This window comes from Euwallacea fornicatus, chromosome 30 (genome assembly GCF_040115645.1).
Source record: "Euwallacea fornicatus isolate EFF26 chromosome 30, ASM4011564v1, whole genome shotgun sequence".
Taxonomy (NCBI): Eukaryota; Metazoa; Arthropoda; class Insecta; order Coleoptera; family Curculionidae; genus Euwallacea; species Euwallacea fornicatus.
Genome location: NC_089570.1, coordinates 1,567,397 through 1,593,600, shown reverse-complemented (window position 1 = coordinate 1,593,600; position 26,204 = coordinate 1,567,397). Strand labels below are relative to the sequence as shown.

Here is a 26,204-nt window from a genome sequence, read left to right as displayed (position 1 = left end):
GGTGGTGGTGTTACGCTGATTAACTTTCCATGGAAAAGTTCTAATCCACTGACGTGCGTCCAGTATCGACCCTCGGGAATGCGGAAATTAAGTTTGATTAGCCCTCAATATCGCTTTGATTTGGTATTAGCTAATCATTTGGAAATACCACAGAAACTTTTCCAATTGAATAAATGTCGAAAAATTTCGGTCTTGCGATGAATCAATAAGTGGAGAATATCTGTCAGATTTTTGGAAATTCGCCATGGACGCCCGTGGTGATCAGGCGATCAATCGCAGTATTTTCGGTTCGCAACTGAAAGAGAAGTCCAACGCATCGCATGTCGACCGGTGGCGAAGCGATCCTTTTCCAATGGCAGAACGTCAGTTGTGACAAGCGACGAAATTCCTTGTTTTTTCGTTCGGAACCGTCTGGCACGCCTCTGGTTTCGAATGAAGCAATTTTTTGGACCGCAGCCGAAACTTAAATCTAGCACATTGCGCAATAGTCAGTGGTGGAACGTGCCCCGCTTCAATTGGGTAAAACGACCGACCAACCTGGCTACCCTTAAACGTTTTCAGATGGACTTTTTTTTAACAATGGATCTACTGCGGGAGCCAGGTTCTCGCAACTTTTGATTTATTTGTTTTAGAATTTCCAAGCGAACGTCATCTTTCCATCTCCCTTCAGTCCTTTACCCAATATCGCTTTGCCATAACATGCCAATTACACTTGTCAGCTGTCTCTCCATTCTTCTCTCCCCTCATTTATGTTTCGTGCAATTTATGTAATTGCAACTAGCTTTTAAAAGATTACACCTGCTAATTCTGAGATATTACATAAAACTTTGTATAGGTATTTCTCGATATCTGCAGTTGGTGGAGTACTGTGCCTCTATAAATGGGTTTCCTGATAAATCGTCTCCTGTGTATAGTAATGTGATTATACTATACTATATTAAAAGCAAAGCAAGTCCGTAATAGACGTTGAAAGCTATTAAGAGACATCTTTGTGAAACGTTAAGTAGATAAGCCGCAATATGGAATGGTCCGTATTTTTATTAAATGGTCACTTAAAGTGATTACAGCATTCCGTGATTAGTTCGGTCACCCTGCAGACCGGAAATTTAACATCGTTAAATGAGGTTTGAGTCAGGTCAGAATAATGCCTATGAATTCTAATCTGAAAGGAACCTGATTTTCCAGTCCTGCACTCGGGCGGCATAAAAATCATTATATAATAATTATCTGGTTTTAGTAATAAATACACAGTAAACAATATTAGCATTAACTGTAAAACATTTCCCAATAATTCGCTGCAAAATTGATAGTCGCTTTGTCCTACATAATTACCATTTCGCAGCATTTCTATCTGCCTACCACGCCTGATGGTTCGGCAATTTTTAAAATACCGCATTATACAATCGTTTTATGTATTATTAAATACTTTAATGTGATAATTAATATGGCAATTTATAGGCGAGGCGCATTGTAAAATAAACAGTTCGCGGTACGATGAATTGCGCGCGTTTGCTCAATTTTTTGAGCCTTCGACATAACAAGACAAACCAACACTATCTCAGACTGTCTAAACACGTAGCGTGGTCAAGTCTGAGCAAACACACCTCATGCCGATTGACAATATCAATTGAGCTCCACAAAGCCCCCGTACTTCTTTAAATTTATTCAAATACCTAATCATCCTAAGTCAACATTGTGATCGACTCAGCGTTGTTCGAAGCGGCTTCAATTTAAAATATTTCAGGGGGGGCCCTCTCATATTTGCAGATATGTATACGCGATACACTTGGGCGAATCTTGGACTGTTTGTATTAAAAATTGATCTTTCCCCATGTTTAATTCGTTCGGCTTAATTCACGAAATCTTAGGTTCTCAGTCTAGGAGATGCCAGACTGAAACAGATGCACTCAGATCCGTTCGTCGTGGTGGCCCCCAAGTAAAACAAGCACGTTTAAGTGGCACGTAATTCAATATTATTTGTGTAGTCGTGATATTCATATCCTGGCCATAATATCACTTCACAAGTAATGCATGCGGTGCTTCTCTTTCAAACCGTTGACTTTGCGTTTGTAAGCGTGTAATTACCATCATTGAAATCCGTACGGGAAAGCTGACTAGGGCAATTATGATTGATACTATTTAAATGGGGGAAAAACAATCTAATTTGCATTTAATTATACTAGTTCTAATACAAAGGAGGTGATTATATTCCAAGTAAAATAAAAATAATTTACCGCAGGCGCGCATACAAAAATCTTATTTAGAACCAGTCGAGAGCTTTTCCAGTAGGTTTATAAATTTATAAACCAGTCCAATTAAACCCTGCTTAATAAGCGTTGTAAAAGGCTATACTGTGTTGTTAATGTTTAATTATCAATTATTTCTTGAGTATCACGAAGTCGTTTCAGGATTTCCTTATTAAGAAACAGAAGAATGCTTCGCGATAACTTGTGTCTGTCTTAATGGGGCACAGTTTTAACAAATGGACATTGAATTGTCGTCCAAATTGACGTATACGGCTAAAGTAAATAAACGAATACATTAATTTTAATGCCTCTGCTTAGTTCGAATAATGGACTTTGCTAATCTACCAGATGACGTTATCCAGAAGAGGAATGAATGAATTGCCTCTATTGGTGTGCTTGAAAATTATTACACGCAACGTGTAGATATGCGTATGCACATAATGGTCAAGGTGAGGCGTTCTTTGTTACATTCTGGACTGTAAGGAACTTCAAGGATCGTGATCAATGAACAAGGAATGAGGAAGACAACTCAAACGCAGCTGGAACGCAAACCGGTGTTCCAGCTGCGTTTGAGCTGGTTGTGGAAAACAGAGATCGATGAACAGCTGACGGAGAGACATTAGTCCTAAGTGGGCAATTTACTGGAGAAATTGGACGAGTCTTCTTCGTCTTGCAAACCCGATCCAGAAAGATGAGCGGAGAACCGGACAGCTGATGGGGTTTGGCTTGGTGGGACGGAACAAAGTTTCGATACTCGTGGAGAACGTTTCAGCGATCTTCACCCGCGAACACGTATGAGGCCATATCACCCTTACAACAAGAGGCTGATTTGTTTTATATTTCCACTTCGAATTCCCATATCTGTCGCACAGGCAAAGCCTAAAATAGCCGAGTTTGACAGGATGAAATAGAGGCTCTTTTTTATTCCAAAATTTTATTTTAATCAAGCGTTTGAAGTGCCTCTATTTCCGAATGGATGAGTCCACATTTAATCCTGCAGAGTGGGTAACTGACTATATTTCTTCCCCGAATTGCTGTATCCACTGCCTGTATAATGCCTAAATTGTTTTAAAGTTTTTAAGTAGTGTCTATCGCCGAATTGTTCAGTCAATATCTGATCTGGTCGAGTAGGTGAATAGATCCATCTTCCTTCTTCAAAGTGTCAATTTGTTCTTCATGGAATACTTCGATCACCTGAAGGATGCGGGGTCGACCAGCAACTGTATTTTACTGGGAAACTTCACCCACTGTAAACTATTGAAAAGACGTTATTTCTAGCGCGCCGGCGCGATCTTAAACCCGATAATAGCTCTATATTTGACTTCAAAAAGAGTCCGAAATAATCGAGCTCTACGCAAATCGGCGACTTAAAATTTTATACAATATAATAAATACGTAAATGGTTCTATATTTCGTTCTCAAATTGCTCTTTATATCGCTCATAAAAACGATTTTTCCGGGGGCCCAACGACAAAGAAATTGTATTCAGACGTCCTAGTTAGATCTGAAGTTTTTGATGAGCCTCTACACAACCTTGAATCGAAAACATAGAGAATTGAAGCTAGTTGTGTTTTCTTTTCTCTATTGCGAATTGTCCTCGGAACTGAAGCAGGTTAAATACAAAGATTCCTCTTGGAAATTGAGGCTCATTTCCTTTATTCCCTGCCTTGAACTCGCTTTTGCCCTGAACCTTCCTTTCAGTGCAGCTTGCTTTTATCCGGAACAGACTGACTGGTAATTGAGGATCCTCGCTTGTCTCAACTCTGAACTCGTTCCTGATTAAAAAAAGAAATTAAGGGAGTTGAAGCAGGCGGTTTTTGCCTCTCTGGACCTCCTCCACATCTTGAACCTACCTCTAGGTTCCGCGTGGTTTATACTGGTCAGGAGGAGGGACAGTCGAGGCTGTTCCTCTCGGCCTGTCTCCAGGGCCGAGTCGGCCTCGATCGCCATCTTTTTTTGTGTATTGAACAAGATCTCTGTTGTCAAAGTAAATAAATCCCGAGTAAATTATGCAAACTTCCACGTTGACTTAATGCTGAAAACCCTTCTTTGGGATCAATTTTAAAGTCGTTTAGTCGACTGCACTAATTTATTTATGTAAATGTTGTCACTCGGTCATGTTATTAAATCTCAAATGAATTCCTCAACCTGTTAAATAACTTTTCAATGTTTATTAGCGTCTTTCATCTTGTGTATTTTCCAATTAAAATCCGAGTTAAGAAAAGCGTCCCGTCCTCTCGAAAACTGTTTCTCACAATGCATGTTAATGACTATTGATCGAAAATTTGAAATAATCTCTATCGTGCAATCAAGGCTTATATCCAATTAAGTGAAGCCGTCGCTCTTATAAGAGCTGGGCGTCTTGAATAATTCATAATAACAACTTTCTCACCTTAACCCGTCGTGACAACCCACCAAAACAAGACTCTGTGAAGATGTAAATGTAATTAACGTCTTTAAGTGCTTCGGAAAATAATTATTGTAAACACGGCTTCAGCCGAAATGTACGCATAATGACGGACTCTTTATATTTATGGCAAATCTGCTAAAGAAACGTCAACGAACCACTTAGCCATATCTTTCACATTCAGAGCCGATTATCTACCCCTCACTTCCTGTTATGCCTAGAGAGCCGAAGGCTCATAATCTAAATGACAGACCCGAGGTGTTAAGTAAATTTGTTTCTATTTGTCGCATCCTGCCTTAATCATCTGCTTTCGGTTGCTTTTTTTCTATAAAAACATCGTAATGGGCCATTAACATGTGCGTCTCAGTTTTCTCGCCAAAGGATGAGGAGGTCCGAAATCCTCTTATAGAATTGAAATACCAAGAATGCACCTTACCAGAACGAGGAATAAATCCCTATGTCAAACGGACGTCCAGTCGATATGTATAAGCACTTAATCTCGATTATAAAAACACCTGGACCTGAAATCATTCAGTATTAAATTCGGGAGCTTTAATGGAAAGCCGGATTTATTATCCGGTTTGCGGTCGTTAAAGCAGACGGATGTACACGGGATTTTTGTAGCCAGGCGTCTTATAATGCAACAATTGCACCAAGAAGACAAATTAAACTAGTGCGTTTCAAAGCATCATTAACAAAATTAGCACTATTCTCTTCGGAAAGCGTGTCAGCAAAATGACTGTGAAGAATGTTTTGCTTGGCTCAGAATCAGTGTTTACGTTTCAGAGTGTGTGCAAGAGATTCAGCCCGTGTTACGGGCGATTTGTAACTGTTCATATTTCCATTGCGCCCATCAACTTCAAAGAAAGGTGTGATACGAAAAAAATTCCAAAAACTCTTCCTTGCTCCAACTTGGGAATCTGGAATCTCTTCCAAAAATCTGGATTCTTCTTTCCGAGGAGCGAGCGCGGCGAAGCGCCAAAATCGGCGATCACCGAATTTGTCTCTGCAGAATTTTTAACCGAACTTAATGCTCAATGACTTATTCTAATATTACCGAGCCCGAGCAGCAGTGTGTAGAGCTGCTAATTTAGCTCAAGCTGTTCTTCGTTTACGAACAATCTAAGGCGTTGAATTTCCAGACATCTGAGTTAAATAACCGGAAATCGATTTTCTACCTTTCGCCTCACCTGCGCCATCCACATCAGCATGCCAAGTTAATTTTGATTGTGTGAGCCTTGTGTTAAACGCATTAAAAATCCAACTAGTTATTTAATGGGTTTATTTCTATTATCAGATTGTTCGATTTTCATTTTAAATTTGGGCTTCAGCGCAAGAATTACAACTTAAAAGATAGAGCTTCTTCAAAACGTACTGCGTGACACAGAATAGGGAACACCCCGTAAAAATGGTTTTACTTAAGTCATTTTTGGTTCACGCGTTTCTTCTGCTAATTTGGGTGCGGTCGAACTCGGTTGCGAAGAGCACGAGAGGACCAGGGATTTTTTCGCTGTAGCCGGGTACTTGTTATATCCGATTCTAGTAGACGCTTATGCGTATTTAGCGCGCCCTAAAAACTCTTAGGTGTTGATAATTTGTTCTTTTATCTGCACGTTCACAGTCAAGATTTATACACCAGTTAAAGGTAAAAGAAAGGCAAAGAAGAACACTTCCGTTTTATTCGTGCCTACGTGAAACCGGCGTAGTGCATCATGTCGCTACTAATCCCTCCGACGATGGACCACCTTCGTGGCCATCTTTGCTCCCCTTGCTGTCCAAAATCCAAAATCGCGTAGAATCAGGATGGCGTTTTTCAATGCGCATTAGTTCGTTATAACCGATCGGACCTGCAAATTCTTCCTCGAAGAGAGCCCGCTGAAATCGATCGTTCATTATACTCGAATAAGAATAACACGCAATTAAATGATCGCTTTGCAGATCCCTGTCATTTAGTTCATTAAAGGCGATCGGTCGCTGTAACTGTGCCTGAGCGCACATTAAAAAAAAAAAAACTAAAACAAATTCGATGGTTTAAACTCGAAAAAAGCAAAATAACACGTCGGTCCTCCGCGTGCTTGTGGACACGTCTAGGCATTGATTCCACGAGATGATCGATGTCCTCTTGGGGCTTCTCGTTCCAGGCTATCTGTATGACATTACAGAGCGGATCTAAGGTTTGTGGGGGATGGGGCAAATTCGGTAACCTTCCATCCGTAATATCCCATACATCTTCGAGTGGTGATAGGTCTGGAGATCGGGGCGGCCAAGGTAACAAATTGATTCCACTTCATCGGAAGAAATCCATAGTAACACGAGTCACAAGGGCTTGTTGTTGAAAAACGGAGTTGCGGAGGGTTCTGAGATGGAGCAGAGCATGCCGTTCCAAGGTTTCTCGGACGCACCGATGTAGCCTCTGATGAAAACTAGTTAGTGCAGAGTTGTAGCTCGTCACACCGTTATTCCTGCAGTCTGGTGCACCTCACCGCCTTCCCACTCCTGCCTTACCATTACACCCAGAGAAAATCTGGATTTGTCGCCGAAGCACTACAGTATCCCGTTGCGCCCGTTTTCTGCACCGCTGGTCTATCAGCGTTCCCGACGAGAGACGCATCTCACTCTTCACTTTGAAGGTCCGAGGCAACGACCTCCTTTCAATGCCACTCAATGGCTTTTTTTTAGTGAATAGTAATAAATTAAAATAATAATATTAATGAGGCAGATTCGAATCGTTCACTTCCGATAAATCGCGCATTTTTTCGAAACTCATTTGAATCCCAGTTAATTCTCACTCGCTGGAAGCTGCGACACCTGACCTCTTTTAAATGCTCCTCAGAGAGGTTTTTTTTACGAGTGAGTTCTTGAACAGTCAATTATTTGTTTCAGTTTCGTGTGTGTCTCCCCATAACTTTTTAAGGTCCTATGGAAGAATACGTTTCATTTATGTACCCCTATTCCATCGACTGGCAGAGAAAGCTGGAGGGTTTCTTTCGGCCATATGAAATGAGCTTTTAATTGAATTTGTTTATGTTCGTGCGTGCATCGTTTTTAAATTCGATTCGGAATGGCTTGTGATCGGGTAAAACGGGGAAATTGTTATTTCAACCCTCCACGGAACCCCTCTTGTTCCATTCAGGGTAATACTGCCGTTGATATTCGGTTTTTTTGACTTGTCTTGAGAGACCGAAAGTAAACAGGGGATGTTTGCAAATTGCAATTTTCGTTGCCATCCATTAGGAACGTCATTTTGCAATAAATAACGCCTTATCCTGGAGAGGCGAAAATGAAAAAGCTAAATTTCCTGTAAATTTTCCTCCATATTGACGACGTTCTATTCAGTATTTGATTACATGAATTAGGGTGCAAAGTACATAAAGAAAAAGCGAAGCCCATTTTAATTTTCGAACGAAATTGTATTCAATTTCCGGGCTGGTGATAGTCAATTTAAAGTTGGAACCAGAGTAAATCACTTTTGAGGGCAAGTTTTCCTTTTTATTTGGGTGTTACGTGATAAATCTTGGTTCCAATTATTATGTTCTATTCAGGCGATTTTGGTTAAGGTAATGATGAAACGGGCCTATTTCTGCCCCTTTGTGTGGCTTTCATGTTTGGAATAATCACGGTTTTTGTCACGAATTCCATTCGGACTTTAAGTTACATACTAGGACAGGTTAAATTGAAATCAATTATGGAACATATGCAGGCCAACTAAACCCGAACAAAAGCCTCAATTACTGGCGGTCGCTATTATTCCCATTACACTGTTCAACTTCTCGTAACTGGTTTGAATAGGTATAATTATTGCAGACATTTCATATATGGAAAAATGGCCACATTGTAGATTTTCCTTGTTTCCCTTTGTGCATGGGAAACACTCGTAATATCCTAGATATCTCCCTAGTAAAACTGGACATTAGTCTTTCAAGAACATAATCAATACATTACAATTTGCTCTATGATGGATACAATTTGAGAAAGGTAATTTAGCTCGTATTATTCCTAATAAAATTCCCTGAATTCACTCTATTAACCATGTTCGTCCTCTACAAAAAGCAGTAATAACGACCTATTCAAAAAAGATTTATTGGGTTTTACCTACAGCGATACAATGCAGGTTATTGCTTGCTTGTTAGATGTCTTTGTGTCTATAATCTCAAGTTTACATGATCGCATGAGGGATTTATTCCTGAATGAGGCTAATTTTTAGCTTCTCACTCTTTTCAACCGGCATTTTCTGTACACCATTCATCGGATTTTAATGTAATTAAACATTCCATCAAGTTTGTCTCGAATTGCAATATTCCATTTGATGCTTGCAAAAACCTTTTGTGAATTCAATATTGTAAAGTAATCTTGTCAAGTGAGTTTAATTGTGCATTATTTATTTTCGTAGTCAGTATTATTTTGAAATTAGTTTATTGTTCAATGAGATATCGGAATGAGCAATGAATTTCGATTATTGGTAATAAAAGTTTGCTATTTTTACCTGGTCAGCGCTTTTCAAACGCGTCGATTTCTCTCTGGTGTAAGTTTCAACGAACGTGGTCGTTCTTGCAGTGATAACGCTCAGACGTATACCCGGTGTCCCATATTCGGCTCCCAAAACGGGGATCTCAGAAACCGCACGAGATACAGAGCCGGTTGAACGGAGGCAAAGTTCTGCCTCTATCGGAGAGGCGCTTTGCTTTTTTAATAAAAAAAAATCTCGTTACTTCGGAAATATCCGGAAAAACATGAAAAGTGTCATTTCATCTGACTTAAATTACGCACGGAAACATGAAAATTGAGAACGCTCTCTTAGGGCACTTTTTCTGGCGCTGCAGCACGAAAATAGCATTTTGTTAATACGACGTTTCAGTAACATCATCAACCTTTCTTTTTCAAATAATGACCCGATCGTTTTTTTACGAAGTGAACTAGTCATTGCACGTCAGTGAGAAACAGCCACGTGTCACAATTTCCGATTTGCGACGTTTAGATAAAAATATTCACTGTCAGAAGAGATAACGCCCCAGTGTGTTCACATTCCACATTAGTGTATCGTGCTCACTCCACTTTCGTAGTAGAAATTGAAAACTCCTATGTTAAAATGAATAGCTCAGTAAATGTCAGGTATCGATCACGTGACGGGCATAGGCGCGTTGCAATTGGTGCCGCAGACGCGGCCTACTTGTCTATTTTGAAAAGTTTTTCATCAATGAAGCGTCATGCACCTGCTAGTTAATGTGTTAATGCACGTTGCCAGAAAATGAAATTTTCTAAAAAAGAAAAACGTCTATATGGTCAAAATCTACTATTCTTCTAATAGAAATAATAATGTTAACGTTTAGCAATATTTTGAAGACTACGCAGAATGTTTACGACGACATAGAAGCTATTTCGGATTGCTTGACCAAAATCTGGTAACGTATGGTACTTTTAGCAAATTTAACATACCAAAAAATCAGGCAGAAAAAAACATAAAAAGAAACTAGCGATTTCCGGTTCTTTCCAGATATCTTCCAAAGTAATCGGAAACATGAAAACATTAAAAAAACAAAGTACAAGACGCAACTTTACCTCCATCTAACCGGCCCTGTATCTCCTACGGTTTTCGAGAACCCCATGTTTAGAGTTGAACATGGAACACCCTGTACATGTGGTAAGTTGGGTCGCAACTGAACAGAGACGAACTCTGCCTGTCCCACTTACAGTTTCAGTTCTGACCGGAACCTGACGTGTATGCCTATTGATGCATTTTTTCTTTTAGAAGAACCTCCATAGTTACACTGGTGATCTCATGTGATTCATTTTTCTGGGATTCCTGGATGCGTTTGACTCGCAATTTCAATCCTTCATCAAACGTTTCTCCGAAGCACTTTAAGTTCTTTTTCGATTAAATTTTCTTCTATAAAACTTTAATTATCCCCCCCTTCCTCGTTTCTCGATTAGCAATATTGCTGCCGTTTCTTCTGGCATTAGCTCTAGCCCTTGATTGTCCGTCCACCTAGTGACCGTTGACTGCAGACGTCCGTTTTAACCGCAAGCCCGCGCTGATCTTCTGCCGTCTTTGTTGTTGACAGGTCGCTTGTTGATATCTGTAAATAAGTCGTTTCATTGGTGTCCTTTGAAGGTCCATAAAGCCTCCTAAAGGTTCTTCTCGTTAAACAACCGGTCTTAGATGCAACCATTCTAGACTCGTCGCGTTTTCCCAAAATTTACTGCAGACCTCGGATGGCTTCATTGGCATACCTCCAAGCGTTCATTGGCGTGCCTCGAAGCTTTCACGAGCTGGATTTCTTTTAATGCGCCGTAATCTCCCTTTTCTTTGGAGCAATTCGTCATACATATTTTTCCAAAAGAAATCTCTGAACTTTTAACGAGAAACTCTGCTGCTCAAACCAATACCGAACAGTAATAATTCGTATTTATTAAGGCCACACCAGTAGTGGAGTTATCAGGATTTGCTGATCTCCCAGATTGTACTAATTGGAGTAAATAATTTCCATCCTCGGCATATTCTCATACAATCAATTAATTAGCCGGTTTAGATACTGTTTGCATTGTGTAAAGGCTAATTAGCAGGATTTTATTACGTGCACTAATTTAATAACTAATGGCGATATCAATAATGACGCAAAGAACTATGGTGAATGAAAAGATTGTTCCAATAATTGAATAATTTGTTTGGTGGATTGTGATGGGTTTATCGGTAATTTCGTTAATTTAGCAAGAAGTTTGCCGTTATTTAGGGCATGAGTAGGAAAGTTGGATTTTACCCCGAGGATGTCCAATTATGCATGTCTTCTTTGACTCTCTCTCTCTCTCTCTCTCTCTCTCGAAAGATCCTTATTAAAAACATACGGGTAAATTTCCTTTTCATGCTGCACTAGGGCCAATCAGGGAGATTGTTAGGTTCTCTAAAAAGGCATTTCAATGGCTTTGATCATTAGCCGGACATTCGATACATAATTCGAGCGTTTATATCGTGCTAGTTTAATTAGGCAGCTGCGAGCGACTGCTGATAATTTATGAAGACTAAATCAGAATATTTACTCCTACGCGGTATTCTCGTTAAGAGATACGCCAATTACGCGGACGGCAATGTTAATTGTGCTACCACTCTCTAATCGATCTCAAAAACGTCTTATGTTTCGCTTAACGAACTTTTCAGGGATTTCACAAAAGATCTGCTCAACGCGATGCCCAAATCCTAATTAAGCGGCTCGTAATAAATTAGAGCAAAGTAATAAAAAGTTAATAATATAAGAACCTTAGTTCGATGGTAAATTTCGATAAAAGTAATTTATCTGAAAGGGCCTGTTTTGTGTTGTCTGCGTCTAAAGTGCTCCATCGACGCCTTTAACTTATATACGGTTACTTCCAATTTACTTAAAAGGGCCCTGGCCACTTTGTAAGCTCAATTCTTTACAAAAATCGACACTTATAACAGGCGAATTATTATACTTTATTGCGTTAATGTTCAGACTTACGATGCCATAACTGAAATTAAAAACTGCCAGATTTTCGCGACTCGAGTGCCTTTATAATTCCTTTAAAAGCCTCGAACCATCTGGGAAATCGTCTCGCATGAAGCCAAAATACCATAAATTGAAGTCTTAAAATCTATATAAAACGCATAGACAATATTAAATAATTTAAAACAAGTTATGCTCATTAAGCAAACATCAATTATACATTTGCTTAACATTAAGCGGGTTTACTTTAGCATTAAAATGCAAAATGCATACGGTTTACCTGTATGAACAGTTTAGAATAGGATGTTTTATCAGCTTCAACTGAAACAGCCAAGGAATAGGTTTATACAAGCCGGTGCTAAAATATTTATTAGACTTGAATGTACAAATTACGCTATCAGGGAAAATAAACACTGGCGTAGAATTCCTGTTTTCATAACATTGTGAGCTGGGGGTATTCCTCAGAAAGTGACGGCGATTTTCGTCTTTCCGACCTAAAATCCTCATAAAAGGCCTCTCGGATTGCCCCAGACGTTATACAGTTGATAGGTTCTGGAACTTGTGATTTTAAGAAATCGAGAGTTCTCAGGCGAAAAAGGCCGTGCTTCGGGGAAGCACCCCCGGCCTATCTATTACCCGATTGTTACAAACACAAACCATGCACCCCCAGGGACAGATTTATGGCGCAAACAAAAATAATCTGTTCACCCGTTATCAAAAACTGTGTTTTCTCAATGAAGGTTTGTTTGAAAGATTTTTCTTTCAGACGTGTGTGTCTGTAAACAAATAATTCTAGCAACGCGAACGCTATGACGAGCCTTCCCAAGGGGTAGTTTGAGTGGCAGAGAAACAAAGAAGCTCCATCAGGTATTGTTTGGGGCATAAAGCCTGTTAGCTATCCAACAATTAAATGCCATCTCACAACAAATACGCACTAAACGGTCCCCTCTAAACATTCTGGCGTAATATTACGTTGTAAAACGAGCAGTGCACACCCTGTAAATGGCCATTACGGTAGCACTCTACTGCATTCCGGCCGCTTCATTTGAACAGGGCTCGTTATTCCGCTCTCTCTGTCCGGCTCCGCTTTCCTCCTCTGACGTTAATTGAATTCTGTGTTTGTGATGCTTATTACCAAATTAGCAACGCTTAATTACCAATATGTTTTATTAGTAAACACGACTACTCGCTTACATTAGACCGCATTAAACGTTCAAAGCTTTACGCGGCTACGCTCCGAAACATAAACTGCGCTTTGGGACCAAATGCCCTTTATCTCCCTATATGTATGTACTCTACGCGGGTTTATTTTAACAGTGAAGCGTGTACGGTTTTCGTGATTTTTTGAACGGAACTGAAACTGAAGAAGTCCTCCTCGGCAATGTCCTCCAGGATTTGGAATACTATTTTGCGGCTCTCAGGTTTTTCCACACTCGTTTAAATACCTTTTTAGTTCTAGGTAGCAATGCGTTCCACAATCGCGGTCTCTCCCTGACGATTTTTTGGGATCGCTTGTCGAAGCGAAACTGAAAATAAACATAACGTGGGAAACTATTTTTTACCCCCGCGCATTCGCCAAAATGTCAAGAAGCAACGGTAGTTGTACTGTAAGTTCGGCGGGCTATTTACAGATGACGCCAGCGGGTACCGTAATATGTGATAAGCTCTCGTCGCTCTGGAAAAATTTAGCCCCCGCGTTGTCAAGAATATTTGCAATTTTTTTTCATTTCCGGAATTAATCAGTGTTTGTTGTATAGACGAATTGACCGTGCAGTGAACATTCTTTTATACGCAGACGTTAAAGTATTCGTGGCAGCTATGCGGAAATGGGGCAGCTTCCTCCAGTATTTACGTTTCGAAAGGCAGGGATAAACCCCAATTAAAAATGCATTCATTAAACAGTATTTTTAATCACAGTCGACTGCGAATTAGTGCGCCTAATTGCACCCGACCATTTTAAACCATCATATACACACGAGAATGGATTAGCGTTACGAGTTTTAAATATAAGAGCCCGAACACCCCTTTTAGCACAGAGAGGAATTTTTTAAACGTCCCGTCCGCAATTATGGCATCAAATTACTAATTACCCTAATGGGATCCTGTAAATAATACAAGGGCTTATAATAGCGCACGGCCTACACTAATTTTCACTTTAGTGCAAATGGCCCTATCAGATGCTGTGGTGACGTCTGACGTGTGGGTTCGTAATGGGAATTTTGTTAGGATTTTCCGGCTGAGCTCTTATGTGCGCAAATTAATAAATTTCCTGCATTTTATTTCTCTTTTTCCCACCTCAAATTCTTTACCTTCGTGTTTTCACGATATATGTTTCGTTACCTGAAATGTTTAAAATTTTATCATGGCGTAATGGCATTTTTTCCAGCAAGGTGGACATTAAGATTCTCGGAATTTTACCCACGAATGCTTTTAGCATTTTTAGCTCAGGTCTTGCAGAAATGAATCAACAATACAAAATTATATTTCCTCCTTTGTTAGTCGGGCTAAAAGCCTCATGTAATCTTTTAAGTGCGTTTTCGAACCAGCCCCACCAATAAACATGCAAGATTTATTTAATTTGGAAAACAACCTCAACTCTAAATAATAAGAATTGGCCATTTACTGTATTAGAAATAAGAATAATATGGATTGCAATAACAAAATGGACTCTCTCGTAGTCATCAATAGTAGTTGAGTCCCTTCTATCACTGGATATCTGTAAGTAATACACTTAGAAAGCCGCGCATATATCAAAGAATTCTTCCCATTATACAAATTGACTATCGCAATCAACTTAACGAGTTGAGAGAGTCCCGACGAAATTTTACTACATGACAGGCTCAAGGAGAATCTGGAACACAGAAATATGGAAGAACAATTTTCTTAAGCGTTTATTCGGCTTCGAGATCAGAGATTGTGTTAAATTTTAGTTTTCGTGTGGCTCGAATTCGCCGTAACACCGGGCGAAAAAAAAATAATGATGTATCAATTAATTCCTGACTAAGAAACCAATTTGTTAAACCGGGAAAATGACTGTCAGAAAACCGTCATGAGGCATTCATTAATTTAATAAGGCGTGGAATTTTTCGCAACGTTATAAACGCCACCTACTTTCTTAAAAACGAGATGGTGCTTGATAAAAATTAATTAAAAAACATTAATTAAAAGCCGGGATAAGGATTCCAAAACAAGTTAATATAAAAGTCAGTTAATAAAGGGTGTCATTTAAAATTTTTATCAGTTAAATTTCGAAGCACGTACGATAATTTTGGCTTAAAATGGACGATACTCGGAGCTGCTCAGTGCCGTGGAAATCGCCTGTTTTATTACTCTTTCTTTGGTGCATTGTTATCGATGTCATTCAGCAGTTCAGCTCAGGTTACAACGACTAATTTTGCGAGCTCACCTCAAACCCACCCACTCGATTCAGGTCAGGTATGTCCCATTTTAGACCATTCGAGATAACGCCGGACAAGGTGCGTTTGGTCCTGAGTAACCTGAGCCCTACGCTGGCAAATTAAATGTATTTTCCATTCGATGAGTAGTTTTAGAATTTCGGCCGGAAATATTTTTTCAGGATTATTTTCCGGTAATTTTAAAGCGCTCCCAGCGAACAGTATACAAGAGAATTTTCCAAAATGTCAAGAATAAGTGTTACAAATGGCGCTGGCGGGCGATGAATGTCCGTCATCTTGCTGAGAAAACGTGCAGTCACCATATCGTCGAGATTTTTTAGAGCTCAGAACAATTTCTACCAATAATCGGTTTCTCCACACACGAATTGGGCAAAAAGACCCACTATTTGTCGAATTTCTGCGATTTGGGAGAATAGAGAACTGCCAGTTTTATGGCTACCGCCAAATCCCCCCACTCGGTCGTACCCGTCAACGTACACCATTCTGTCTTTTTACGAAACAGTTTGGGACAATTACGTTTGGGGTGTGGGGGAAATTGCTTTTCAGTAACTTGACCTAACTAAGAAACATTCCTCCCCGTGATTGATACACCAACTACGGCACTGGCGAAACAAGAAGGACGGAAAAACTTTATACTTGATTAGTAGCGTTAAATTAGGACCGAGGAAACTTAATTAAATTTTATATAATGAACTAACTGAGGAAATGCTGAACAAAAATAATTAAAAACCTAAATTTGCCCCGCCTGGTGAACAGTTAAGTGACAAACTTAATTAACAGGGTTATTCTTTGGATACATTCGAGTGCGTTTCGGCCCTTATCGTCAAAGTTATCGCCTTTCCTTATTAAAAAAGCGGAATACATAAAAAGGGCGCCCGTAAAATGCGAGTGAGCGACAGGAACAAGCGACAATGTAGATGGTTTCGCTAATAATAATTAAAACACTTAAACGGGAAATTGCTACATGTACTGCATTCTTTTTAGTCACAACGATTTTTGGCAACGGGATTTGCTTAACATCGTCTGAAATAACTCGATGGTCTCTTGAAAGGGCGCCCTGATCAATTTCACGCTTATAACGCACCCTACACAGTCCATCCCTTTCTCCCTTGCTCCACAAACGCAAACTCCGTCCTTTTCAAAGCCCTATCCGTCACTTACTTCGCTTAGTGCCACTTAGTTTGCTTTGTTTCGCCCTTTCTCTCGTTTCCGCTTATTTATTTTAGATTAAAGTCATTCAATTTATCATCTAATTATCTATTTTCTCTCTTTAAGATGGATACACTTTGATTAGGGAATTAATTGTTAATTTCTCTTATTGACTCGGTGATTTATTGCGGGGGATTACGGGCCTTATTTTTTTAATTTAAAGGCTTTCGTCTTTCGGTTTTCCATTACCTACGGTCTAATTGGAATTTATTTTGTTTCGTTAAAGCCAATTCCAAAGTGGAAACAGATATAGATTTTCGAAATCACTTCGTTCATTGACTTATCGGGACCCCCATTCGGCCCTCCTTCCTCCACAAAAATCGAAAGCTTATGAAGAGATATTCTATCACTGGTATTACCACATAGTTTAATGCGGGCTGCAGGCTAATTGGCCTAAAAGTTAGGACCCGTTTAGTCGCGTTTTTATGCCTTTTAAGACATAAATTCCATTAAGAGCATGTAAAAACAAAGTAGAGTTATTCGAAATAAGTGAGCACTGAGCTTGGAGTAATTAAAAAGGACAATTATAAAAGAAATCCCCCTTCGATGTCTTTTTCTACGACGAGCCAGACAATAAAATTAGCAAATTAGCTTTTAGCCCCAAGAAAAATCAATGGAAAGAAAACTCCAATTAACTAAAGTAGTTGATTAGGAATTCAATACCGTAGCCTTAAGCGTCCGCGTGGGGAGGGAGCGAGAAAAGGAGTGTAACAAGCATTTGAGGCTCTATGTGTCTTATGAGACACGGAGTTGCAGTTGGAGCGGTTTCCATCGGTTCCTAAAGGCTTATGGAGCTTGTCGAGTTTGAACTATTATTTTATGAGTTTGCTCCATGGCTTTCTGAGACATCAAGGGTCATATCGAACAGTGGTGGGTTTTGGACGATTTCCTTGTGGTTACCTTCTTTTAAATCTTCGTAATCGGAACGGAGTTGATTCATGAAACCTCCCTAGTAATTGATGATGAATGGTCAAGAAAGGGGAGAGCTCTTTGAAATCAATAATGCGCCAAGTGTCAGTGTGACACGCCACTGATTTCAGAAAACTCGCCTGTAAATAACAAGATTTGGAAGAATATTCCGGGCTTTGAACTATCTCAAGTTAAAGAAGCTTTTTCTTAAAGGGAGATCGAACTAACCCTTTATTGAGAGTAGAAAGTATGTTGGGTTCATTATTGCTGGAATCTTTTGCCCCCCTTCAAAGCCCCAGTCGGTACGACCCTGATTTCTCAAAACTAAAATTGTAAATCTCAATATTTGAAGAAGAACCCTCGGGGTTTCGAACTCTTAGAGAGCCAGTGGCGAAGCTTTTCCTAGGGAAATTAAACATTTTCTTTGGAGTTTGGTGGTTTTTCAGCGTCTCTACCGCAGTTTTTTTGCTCATTTTTGAACCTCGTTCGCCACGATCTTGATTTCTGAAAATTTGCTCGTAAATCCCGAGATTTGAAGAAGAGAGATCTGGAATTCTCTAAAATCAGCGGCGGAGCGACTCTCAGAGAAACAAAATGTATTCTTTAACAGTTGAATGTGGGGGGGGGGGGGATTTTCCTGGAGCCTTTGACGCCTTTTCTGTGAAGTGACACCACAGTAAGACCTCGAGTGAGGTCCTGCGCTCTTGGACCTGCGTCTTCGGTCTCTTTTATTTTAGGGTATTTTGTCTACGAGTTTTCGAGATATTGGCGCTCAAGGGTCAGAAACCAACGCTCGAATTTTAGATTTTTTTTTATATTATTACTAATCTTGAAAACGAAGTTAAATCATAAAAAGTGCAGAAACTGCATTAATCACCAACCGTTTCAGCGAAGGGGGCATCTCCCCCCCCCCCCCCCATATAGCAAGGAGAACTCTATATACCTTCTAATGCCTCTTTAATCAATCTGTTTGTGGCAAACATTTACATTAAACAATCTCCCTTGTGTTATACGAATATTAATAATATATTAGAAGGAACAGGACTACTGGCTGGAAGACCCTTGTCCCCTTAATACTCCTGCCAGTTGCTTTTCTCTGACATTTTTATTAAACTCTACAAGGTATCCGTTTGGCCGATACATACGTTCCTGCCATTGACGTATCGTAATCGTCTGGATGTTTTTCGTGCCCTCATGCAATATTAGATGGAAACGCTTTCTATCAGGAAACGTTGCTTAAAGCCTGGTCATATTGGACGGCACATTTCCAACACTTTAGAAATTCAATTCGGTCCCCCAAACACGTATAGTTTTTCAGGCGATTAAGAAAAATCTGGATTTATTCCTAGATCGAGGAGACCAGTTACGCCCCTGCTCACCGTCCAGCAATATTTTGTTATTGCCTTGCATTATTTATTTCCTTGCGTATGCTGGTCCTTTTCAAGGGAAAACTTCTTATATTAACTTCGTGCTTTATGAAAAATATTATTTCTTTTAGACAGAAGTATGATGTTTACGTCAATAAGGGCGGGGATGGTAATAAAACGCATATATTGCAATATATGGAAGGCACTAGAAAGTCTAATAATGTCTCGAGTCAAATTAAGATCAGTTTGTCGCTAACCCAATTAGTGAGGTGCATCGATGAGTGACAGTAAATTGCACTGGTTCCCGTTTTTACCCTTACGTGATATTCAATGATTTCAGTCATGAATGGGGGATTTACAATTAGCTTCCTAAGTGCTAATAACACGAACCTATCTCCTTATTTCTCCTAATTTGAGCTTGGAAAAAATCAACTTCTTCAGACTTTATTTCCTCGAACAGTTGTAAAACAAAGGATACTTTTCAAGTTTTTAATTAAAGTAAATGACTATTTCGCTTTATTACCTCAAAAATTAAAATTTCTTTTTGTGTATTTTTCGTTTATTAGCCCTTCTCTCTACGTTATAAAGTTAATTATGTTTTCGCTTACACAATAAAAAGCAAATTTGTACTTTCGAGAGCACAAATAATTGTTATTTTTACGCTAATTAAAAAAAGTGAATTAGGACGGGTTCGTTTTAATTCTCCTCTTTGAGGGCATTGATTTGGGCGGAGGTTCGATTTTCAGTTTGATAGGAAGAGACCTTAACGACGACTAAACATTATTATGGGATGACGATACATTTAATAGGAACTAATTCCGGCTGGTAAAATGCGAATTTTCAATTGTTACGAGGACGGGGTAACGAGCGCGCTGGTAAAATCGCATAACGTACGGCACGAAAAGAAGTTGAATCCGACGAAAAACTAACGCAAAAACTTTAAATAAAAACTTGAAGAACACTTGGCGTTTTCATTTGTAAACAGAGGACGAAATGAAATTCCGGAAGTCCAGAAAAAAACACTTTCCAATACAATTTTCGTGGAGGGCAGAGGCTGGTGGCTTCGCGCCACCTTTCCAGACTCGAGAAGAGTATCTGAGGGTGAACGGTCGAATCCAGAACAACGGCAAGTTCCTTCGATTCAAAGCACTGCACAGCTCCTTCAGAACCAAGAGGGAAATTTAATAATAATTGTAATAAGAGCCACCGGATGACAATTCTGACCAAATCTGTATCTGTTAGGTTCAAATGAGAGCTTGAACCTCAGTCCCAGGTGACGATATATTTGCCTTCTGCCTAAGCCTACAAACTGGCAGGTGCAGATCGAACGGACTCATACTCTAGAAAAGAGAATTTAAATCTGAAGGGCAGAGAGAGGTTGAGACTTCACGTTCAAATTTTAGAGAATTCTGGAAGCCATTTGTAGCGCCGGGAAATCCAGGATTTACGCGAGTAGTGGTCGATGCGCTGTTCAAAGTTATTCAAAAACTTGCATACAAAAAGCCTTCGTGACAATGTACTTTTAGGCAGTCACGAGTAGTGTTTTGGCGAAAATGTGAAGCAGGAGTTGAGGACTGGTCGAATTAGCCACCGGCTCTCGAGAAAGTTGTGTGATTGGTCGGCTCAGAAATCTAACAATTATCGCATGTGTTGGCCTCTCTCTCTCTCTCTCTCTTTCTCTCTCCTTCTCTCCTGAAGTGTTCGATTTCCTTTTTTTTTTTGGTTTGTGCTGGGCGGTCAAACAGAATCCACCCTGAGGCAAATATGACTATTTCACCGATTTGCACGTAACTGCGGATGATTGGCCATTACAAAAATTTATTTTGAAAATATACAAATTTCCTTTGCACAACGAATATATTAACCGAAATTTGATTATTTTATCGGGAAATGCAAACCAACGTTTTAATTTATTCGTTAAATAAAAAGCATATTTATCTTTTTAATCTCGGTTCGGCATGTGCCTGTTGTTTGAAACAATATTATTTCTGGCAAGCTTGCAAAAAGTTAATTTAAAGATTATAAGATCTATAGAAAGAACAGAAATCGATTTTAATTTTCCGGTTTATCCGACAGATTCTTTATATAGTTTTCCAGCCACAAGAGCGAGCCCAAATCTAAAACAATTATTTGAAAGCAATTAGATAATAAAGCAGGATTGGGAGATCGGAGATATTTCCGATAGAGAGAATAAACCAATAAAGTGTAGAGGAGCGTGGAATCATATAATAAGCGAACAATATCACATGGGTTAAATATTGAATTGAGGACAGCAAATTGTTAACGAAAATATGAGGAAAAGAAGCGAGTTTCGCAATAACGAACTCGAATTGGCCCTAATTAGCGTTGCTCGCGTAACGAACCAACAAAAAATCTCCCCCGAAGTCCGCCCCTGGTCAGACGGGATTAGAGGGTTCATAGCAAGCTTTCAATTAGTTTTTTGATTGATTTCACAGCCGCCGGGAGCAGTGCTTAATTGGAAGCGTTGATTGCAACCCAATCGTCTTTGATCTGCTCCCTCTTCATATAATTGTATGTTTAAGATTGATTATGAATTTCTTGCGGACTTGAATGAACTTTGGCGTGGTTCAGGCCAGCGGCGGTACTCAATTTCGTTTTTATTTTCAGATAAAGAGCCGGCCTAACGGCCCCATGATGACGATGGACGTGTCGAAGACCGAGGCGGCGAAGCCGACCAGCACGGGCAGTCCCCAGGAGTGCGCCGGGTGCTGCAAGCCTATCACGGAGCGGTACCTGCTGAAAGCCCTGGATATGTTCTGGCACGAGGACTGTTTGAAGTGCGGATGCTGTGATTGTAGACTGGGCGAGGTGGGCTCCACCCTGTATACGAAAGCGAATCTAATCTTGTGCAAAAGGGACTATTTACGTTTGTTTGGCAACACCGGGTACTGTGCGGCGTGTAGTAAAGTGATTCCTGCCTTCGAAATGGTGATGAGGGCCAGGAGTAACGTTTACCATCTAGAGTGTTTTGCGTGCCAACAGTGCAATCATAGGTGAGTTCCCCCGCGGCTGCATGTACTAAAAAAAAAAAAAATCACCCAGGACTGTGTCAGGGCAGTTAGCTGATGTCCCGGCTGGCAGTACCATCGTTGGCCGGAGAGCGTAGCCGACGTCACCTCTAGAATCGGCTGTCGACAAACTGGACATAATTACGATTAAACGTTGTGACGATCGTAACGATTCAGGTCTCGGCACAAAGATTTCCATAAATAAAAGCGCGTTACCCTGCCGTGCAATCGATTCCAGGTCTACACATTTTTTAATTAACACTAACCTACGATTTATGAACCGTTTATAGCAGTTCGACCATTGTAACAAAAACAAACGGCGATATAATCCATAGAACGGCGCGTGGGATGACAAACGGCCCCCAATATGCAATTACTCAATACTTGCTAGCCAATTCTCTCTTTCGCTTATTACATCCAATTGACCTATTGCCATTAAACCAATCCTCGATCCAGTTTTTGGAAACATTTGTGTGATTTACATTGGCAGCGTAAACCTTTCATGTGCATTGCGGAAATGAAAGTAGGCAGCCAAAAAAAAGATTCGTATGCAGAAAAGGAAGGTTCTGAGTGGTATTGTGAGACCGAGGAGCGAGATTCGTCGAGAGATGGGAATTATCTGCGAGAGCTTAACAGTTATGCGTAATTTCCTCGGAGCCGAGGCTCAAAAGCTCTCTCAGCAATCTCAGCCAAATTTCAAGAGCTATAAAGCGCACTTTTCTCGCCAAACAACCCATCAGATGGTGCGGCACTGAAATTGCTCTAAATGCGAGGATGGACCCAGTACGGTCCTGCGATCGCATATATGAATAAAAGTTGAGAACTGTAGGTAAATGTCTCGGTAAATGTCCTATTCGAAGTAATGTTTCTAAATTAAAATACATTGTCCAGGCTGAAACGTAAAACGAGCGGGGGCCATTATTGTCCTTCCCTATCGGTGTCCTCTTTGTTTAGCATGTCGGTTTTGCAGGGCCCCTGAAATATTACTGCGGCCGCCCATGCAAAATAATCCACTTTTATTGTTTGCAATTATTAATATATTTAACTGCATTACGTTGCGTCCATGGGCGATATATTGTCATACATATAATTGCAGTTTTTGTTTCCGATTGTGTTTTATTAGGCCATTGTGCGCTTTATATTAGATTTCGTTTCGTTCTCGGCCGGACATCCGTTATACGTTTTTCGGTTAATTTGCCCATGAAATGATTGCTCCATGAAATATAGAGCACCCGCAGGACGGGCAGATTCGATTTTTGACCATAAATCTTCTTGATACGTATCCCATTGGAAATACCCTCAATTATCTGCTAAATATTTGTTCATAAATATTCAAAACCTTTGTATCAATAATTGCGGAGCGGATATAGCGTAAGGAGATTCGCTCGTTCTGGACGATATGGCGGAGGCAATCTTCACTGTTCCTTATTGACCATCACAGTTAAGACGAAAAGCTTCGGCCGAACGAATGTCTCGATAATGAATTGTGAGTCATATGCTGCAAGATTATGACTGCTTAACTCTGAAATAAATACTGGACTTATCGAAATTAAGTCATAGTAATTTAACGGCTTTGCATATATCGGAAATTCGGATTAAGGTTAAGAGTTCATACAAAGTACGGTTTGGTTCGGGTTCTTCTCCTTATTGCCGGCATACAGTGGTGTTAAAACCAGGAAATTTAATTCAAACTTAGAGTGCTCCTGACACTGTTCTATATTTAGATAAACTTCACTTTCCCTTAAAATAGCTGAACTCGCGTGAGTAAAAATGATTAAATTTCATATTTAAATTGCTCAATTTTCTTTAGTTAGAAATTCAGACAATATTCCCCAAAATTGCTCAATTAGGATGCATTTGAAACATTATAATTCAGATCTAACATTGCCGAGGTAAGTTTGGGCAGGGCAAAATCGTGCAAAACTATGCTCGAATGTATAGTTTTCGTTAGTCAACAACAAATGCCCATATGAATTTTAGCCGAAGAATAAAACAAGTCCGATTCTTGATTCGCCTAAATTCGAATTTAATACGTCACTGAATATTTCATAATTCACGAAATTTCGTAGAATTCCTGGGCCTTTAAACTTCATCGAAATCAGTGGCGTGGCTCGACATTGAGAGTAGCTGTAAACTTTTTAAACCATCGGTTGCTGCAAACGTCCAGTGTGGCGCTTTTGATTAATATAAACCGAAATTTAGTGCGCCACTGGACATTTAACAGGGATTTTTCTTTTTTGGGCGGATATCAAGGGACACTTAGGGTTTCCGATTTGCATGGAAATCAGGAATTCCAGCTTAGTTCCGTTTTTAGACGCTGTTGCGCCCTGTGGCTGTAGCCCTAGAGCAGCTATATGGGGATAGGTACCTGCTTTCATTATGTAACTAGTTGCGAAACGAAACTCGTTCACTCCCCGGCTATGGACACAAAAACCGTCGCTTTATTGGCGGAAATTAGAAAAAATGACTTTCTTAGGACGGTTGCGTCATTATTATAATGTTAAAATAGCTTCTTCTGAAGGCTTTCAGGAATCTCCATTTTCCTGCGTTGTAAAAGGAAAGAGCTGCTCGTCTCAACCGTGTGTTGTCTTTTAAAGGAGTTTATAAGCCATCGGGGAAATCATTCCGGGGCCTCGACATCGCGGACTATTTGAATTGTGATAGATATATACATGTGGCCTATTCTCCAACGGTCTCAACGTACCCATTTCCTGATTGTCCTGCGACGTCCCGCTTGTGATTTTCCTGCTTTATTTCAAATATAGCGATCTCGAAAGGTGGGCCCGGCCATGCACTCATATCTCTCCTCTCTTTTCCTTCGGACGGACACGGAATTAAATTTTCAGGGTCCTGTCTAGTCGACTTTCAAATTTATGCCGCTTCAACTGTTCGGGCGAGATTGAAAGTTGTTATTTTCATGAAAAATTTACCGTTAACGCCACAATGTGTTGCCACGTGACGTGCCTACCTTTTTAAGTGATTGTTAACCGGGAGGGGGGAAGTTTGCCGAAAAACCATCGGTGCGTTTATACATATACAGGGTGTTGCATCGCCATAGGAAAACCCATTTAAATTTAAATATCATGTAATGTCATCTTATTCGTTCGTTTGAGGGCAAAATTGTAGTAGACTTTTTTGAATGTCTTTTTGTGAGGTTTTCGCACTTAATATATGAAAAATGTGCTTCGCACCGTTTGCAAAATGTTTTGAAAAAAACTTTTTTAACCTTCAAGCTAATAACTAACGCTGCCCTGATATTTTCCTCAATTAAACCAGCAGCAACAAAGTAATGTGCTATTTCGTGATGTTAACAAAGCTCTTCCCAAAACATCTCGTATATAGTGCGAAGGACATTTTTCATATTTCATGAGCAAGTTCCTCAAAAAAAAAACTTTCCAAAAGTCTTATACAACTTTGCCCTTAAGCAAACAGGGAAAATAATATTAGGTGGTATTGAAATTTACATGGGTTTTCATTTGGTGGGTCCAGAGATGCAACACCCTGTATATCAGTTGTCCAGATGAAGCCTGGACATAGAAGATTAACTTGGCAAATCGGTTTTTATTTTTCTGCTCCCGCACGCATTATTCAGACGACAAACTTTTACGTGGAGGTTATAGTGTTCAAAACCGACCATCGTATCGCAATTTTTCAACCTTCGAATTAGAGCCGTTTCGGCTCAAACCGCCTCCAAACTTCAAAAGTTTCAATGCCCCGCGTTTGAGGCCGCGATTGGTCAGTCAAGCTTTTTGTTATAGCCGCGATGATTAAATGTAAACTAATCGAATCTTTATGATCCATAAGCGAAAGTTTGACGAAAATAAATATTTCCACTCTCAAAACTATGCACAGTTTTTCAGAAACGATCATAACAGAAAATGCGTATTATTTATTAAATTTCAAATTTCCCGCGGATATTCTGTCCAGTGAGTGAGATGAAAGATGCGGGCTACCTCTTTGTCTTATCGCCACAGGTTCGCAAGAAACTTGTTTATTTACTGTGGGGACATCAAAGCAGATCACGTGATAATTATCGTCAGGTTTTCCATTGATTTCACTGAATTAAGTCGTAAATAAGTTGAAAATTGCTTAGAAATCGGCAAAAAGGGAAAACTCATTTGACACGGTGTTGTCACGCTTACATTGCTGGCGACTTTGCGTTTGTTC

The 26,204-nt window shown here is 39.9% G+C and overlaps 1 protein-coding gene across 2 annotated transcripts in view; it reads left to right on the top strand.

Annotated features, from left to right (window-relative positions):
• LOC136347764 (LIM domain only protein 3-like) overlaps window positions 1-26,204 on the top strand; it is a 35,566-nt gene that overhangs the window by 4,995 nt on the left and 4,367 nt on the right. Inside the window, exons 1-2 of one of the 2 annotated variants that reach the window (XM_066298041.1) lie at window positions 13,362-13,528; window positions 21,637-22,022. In XM_066298041.1, coding sequence (XP_066154138.1) covers window positions 21,661-22,022 — 362 coding nt within the window. In that variant the 5' untranslated portion in view covers window positions 13,362-13,528; window positions 21,637-21,660. Of the gene's footprint in view, window positions 1-13,361; window positions 13,529-21,636; window positions 22,023-26,204 lie in introns of those variants that run through there. The other variant, XM_066298040.1, reaches the window with a different exon arrangement.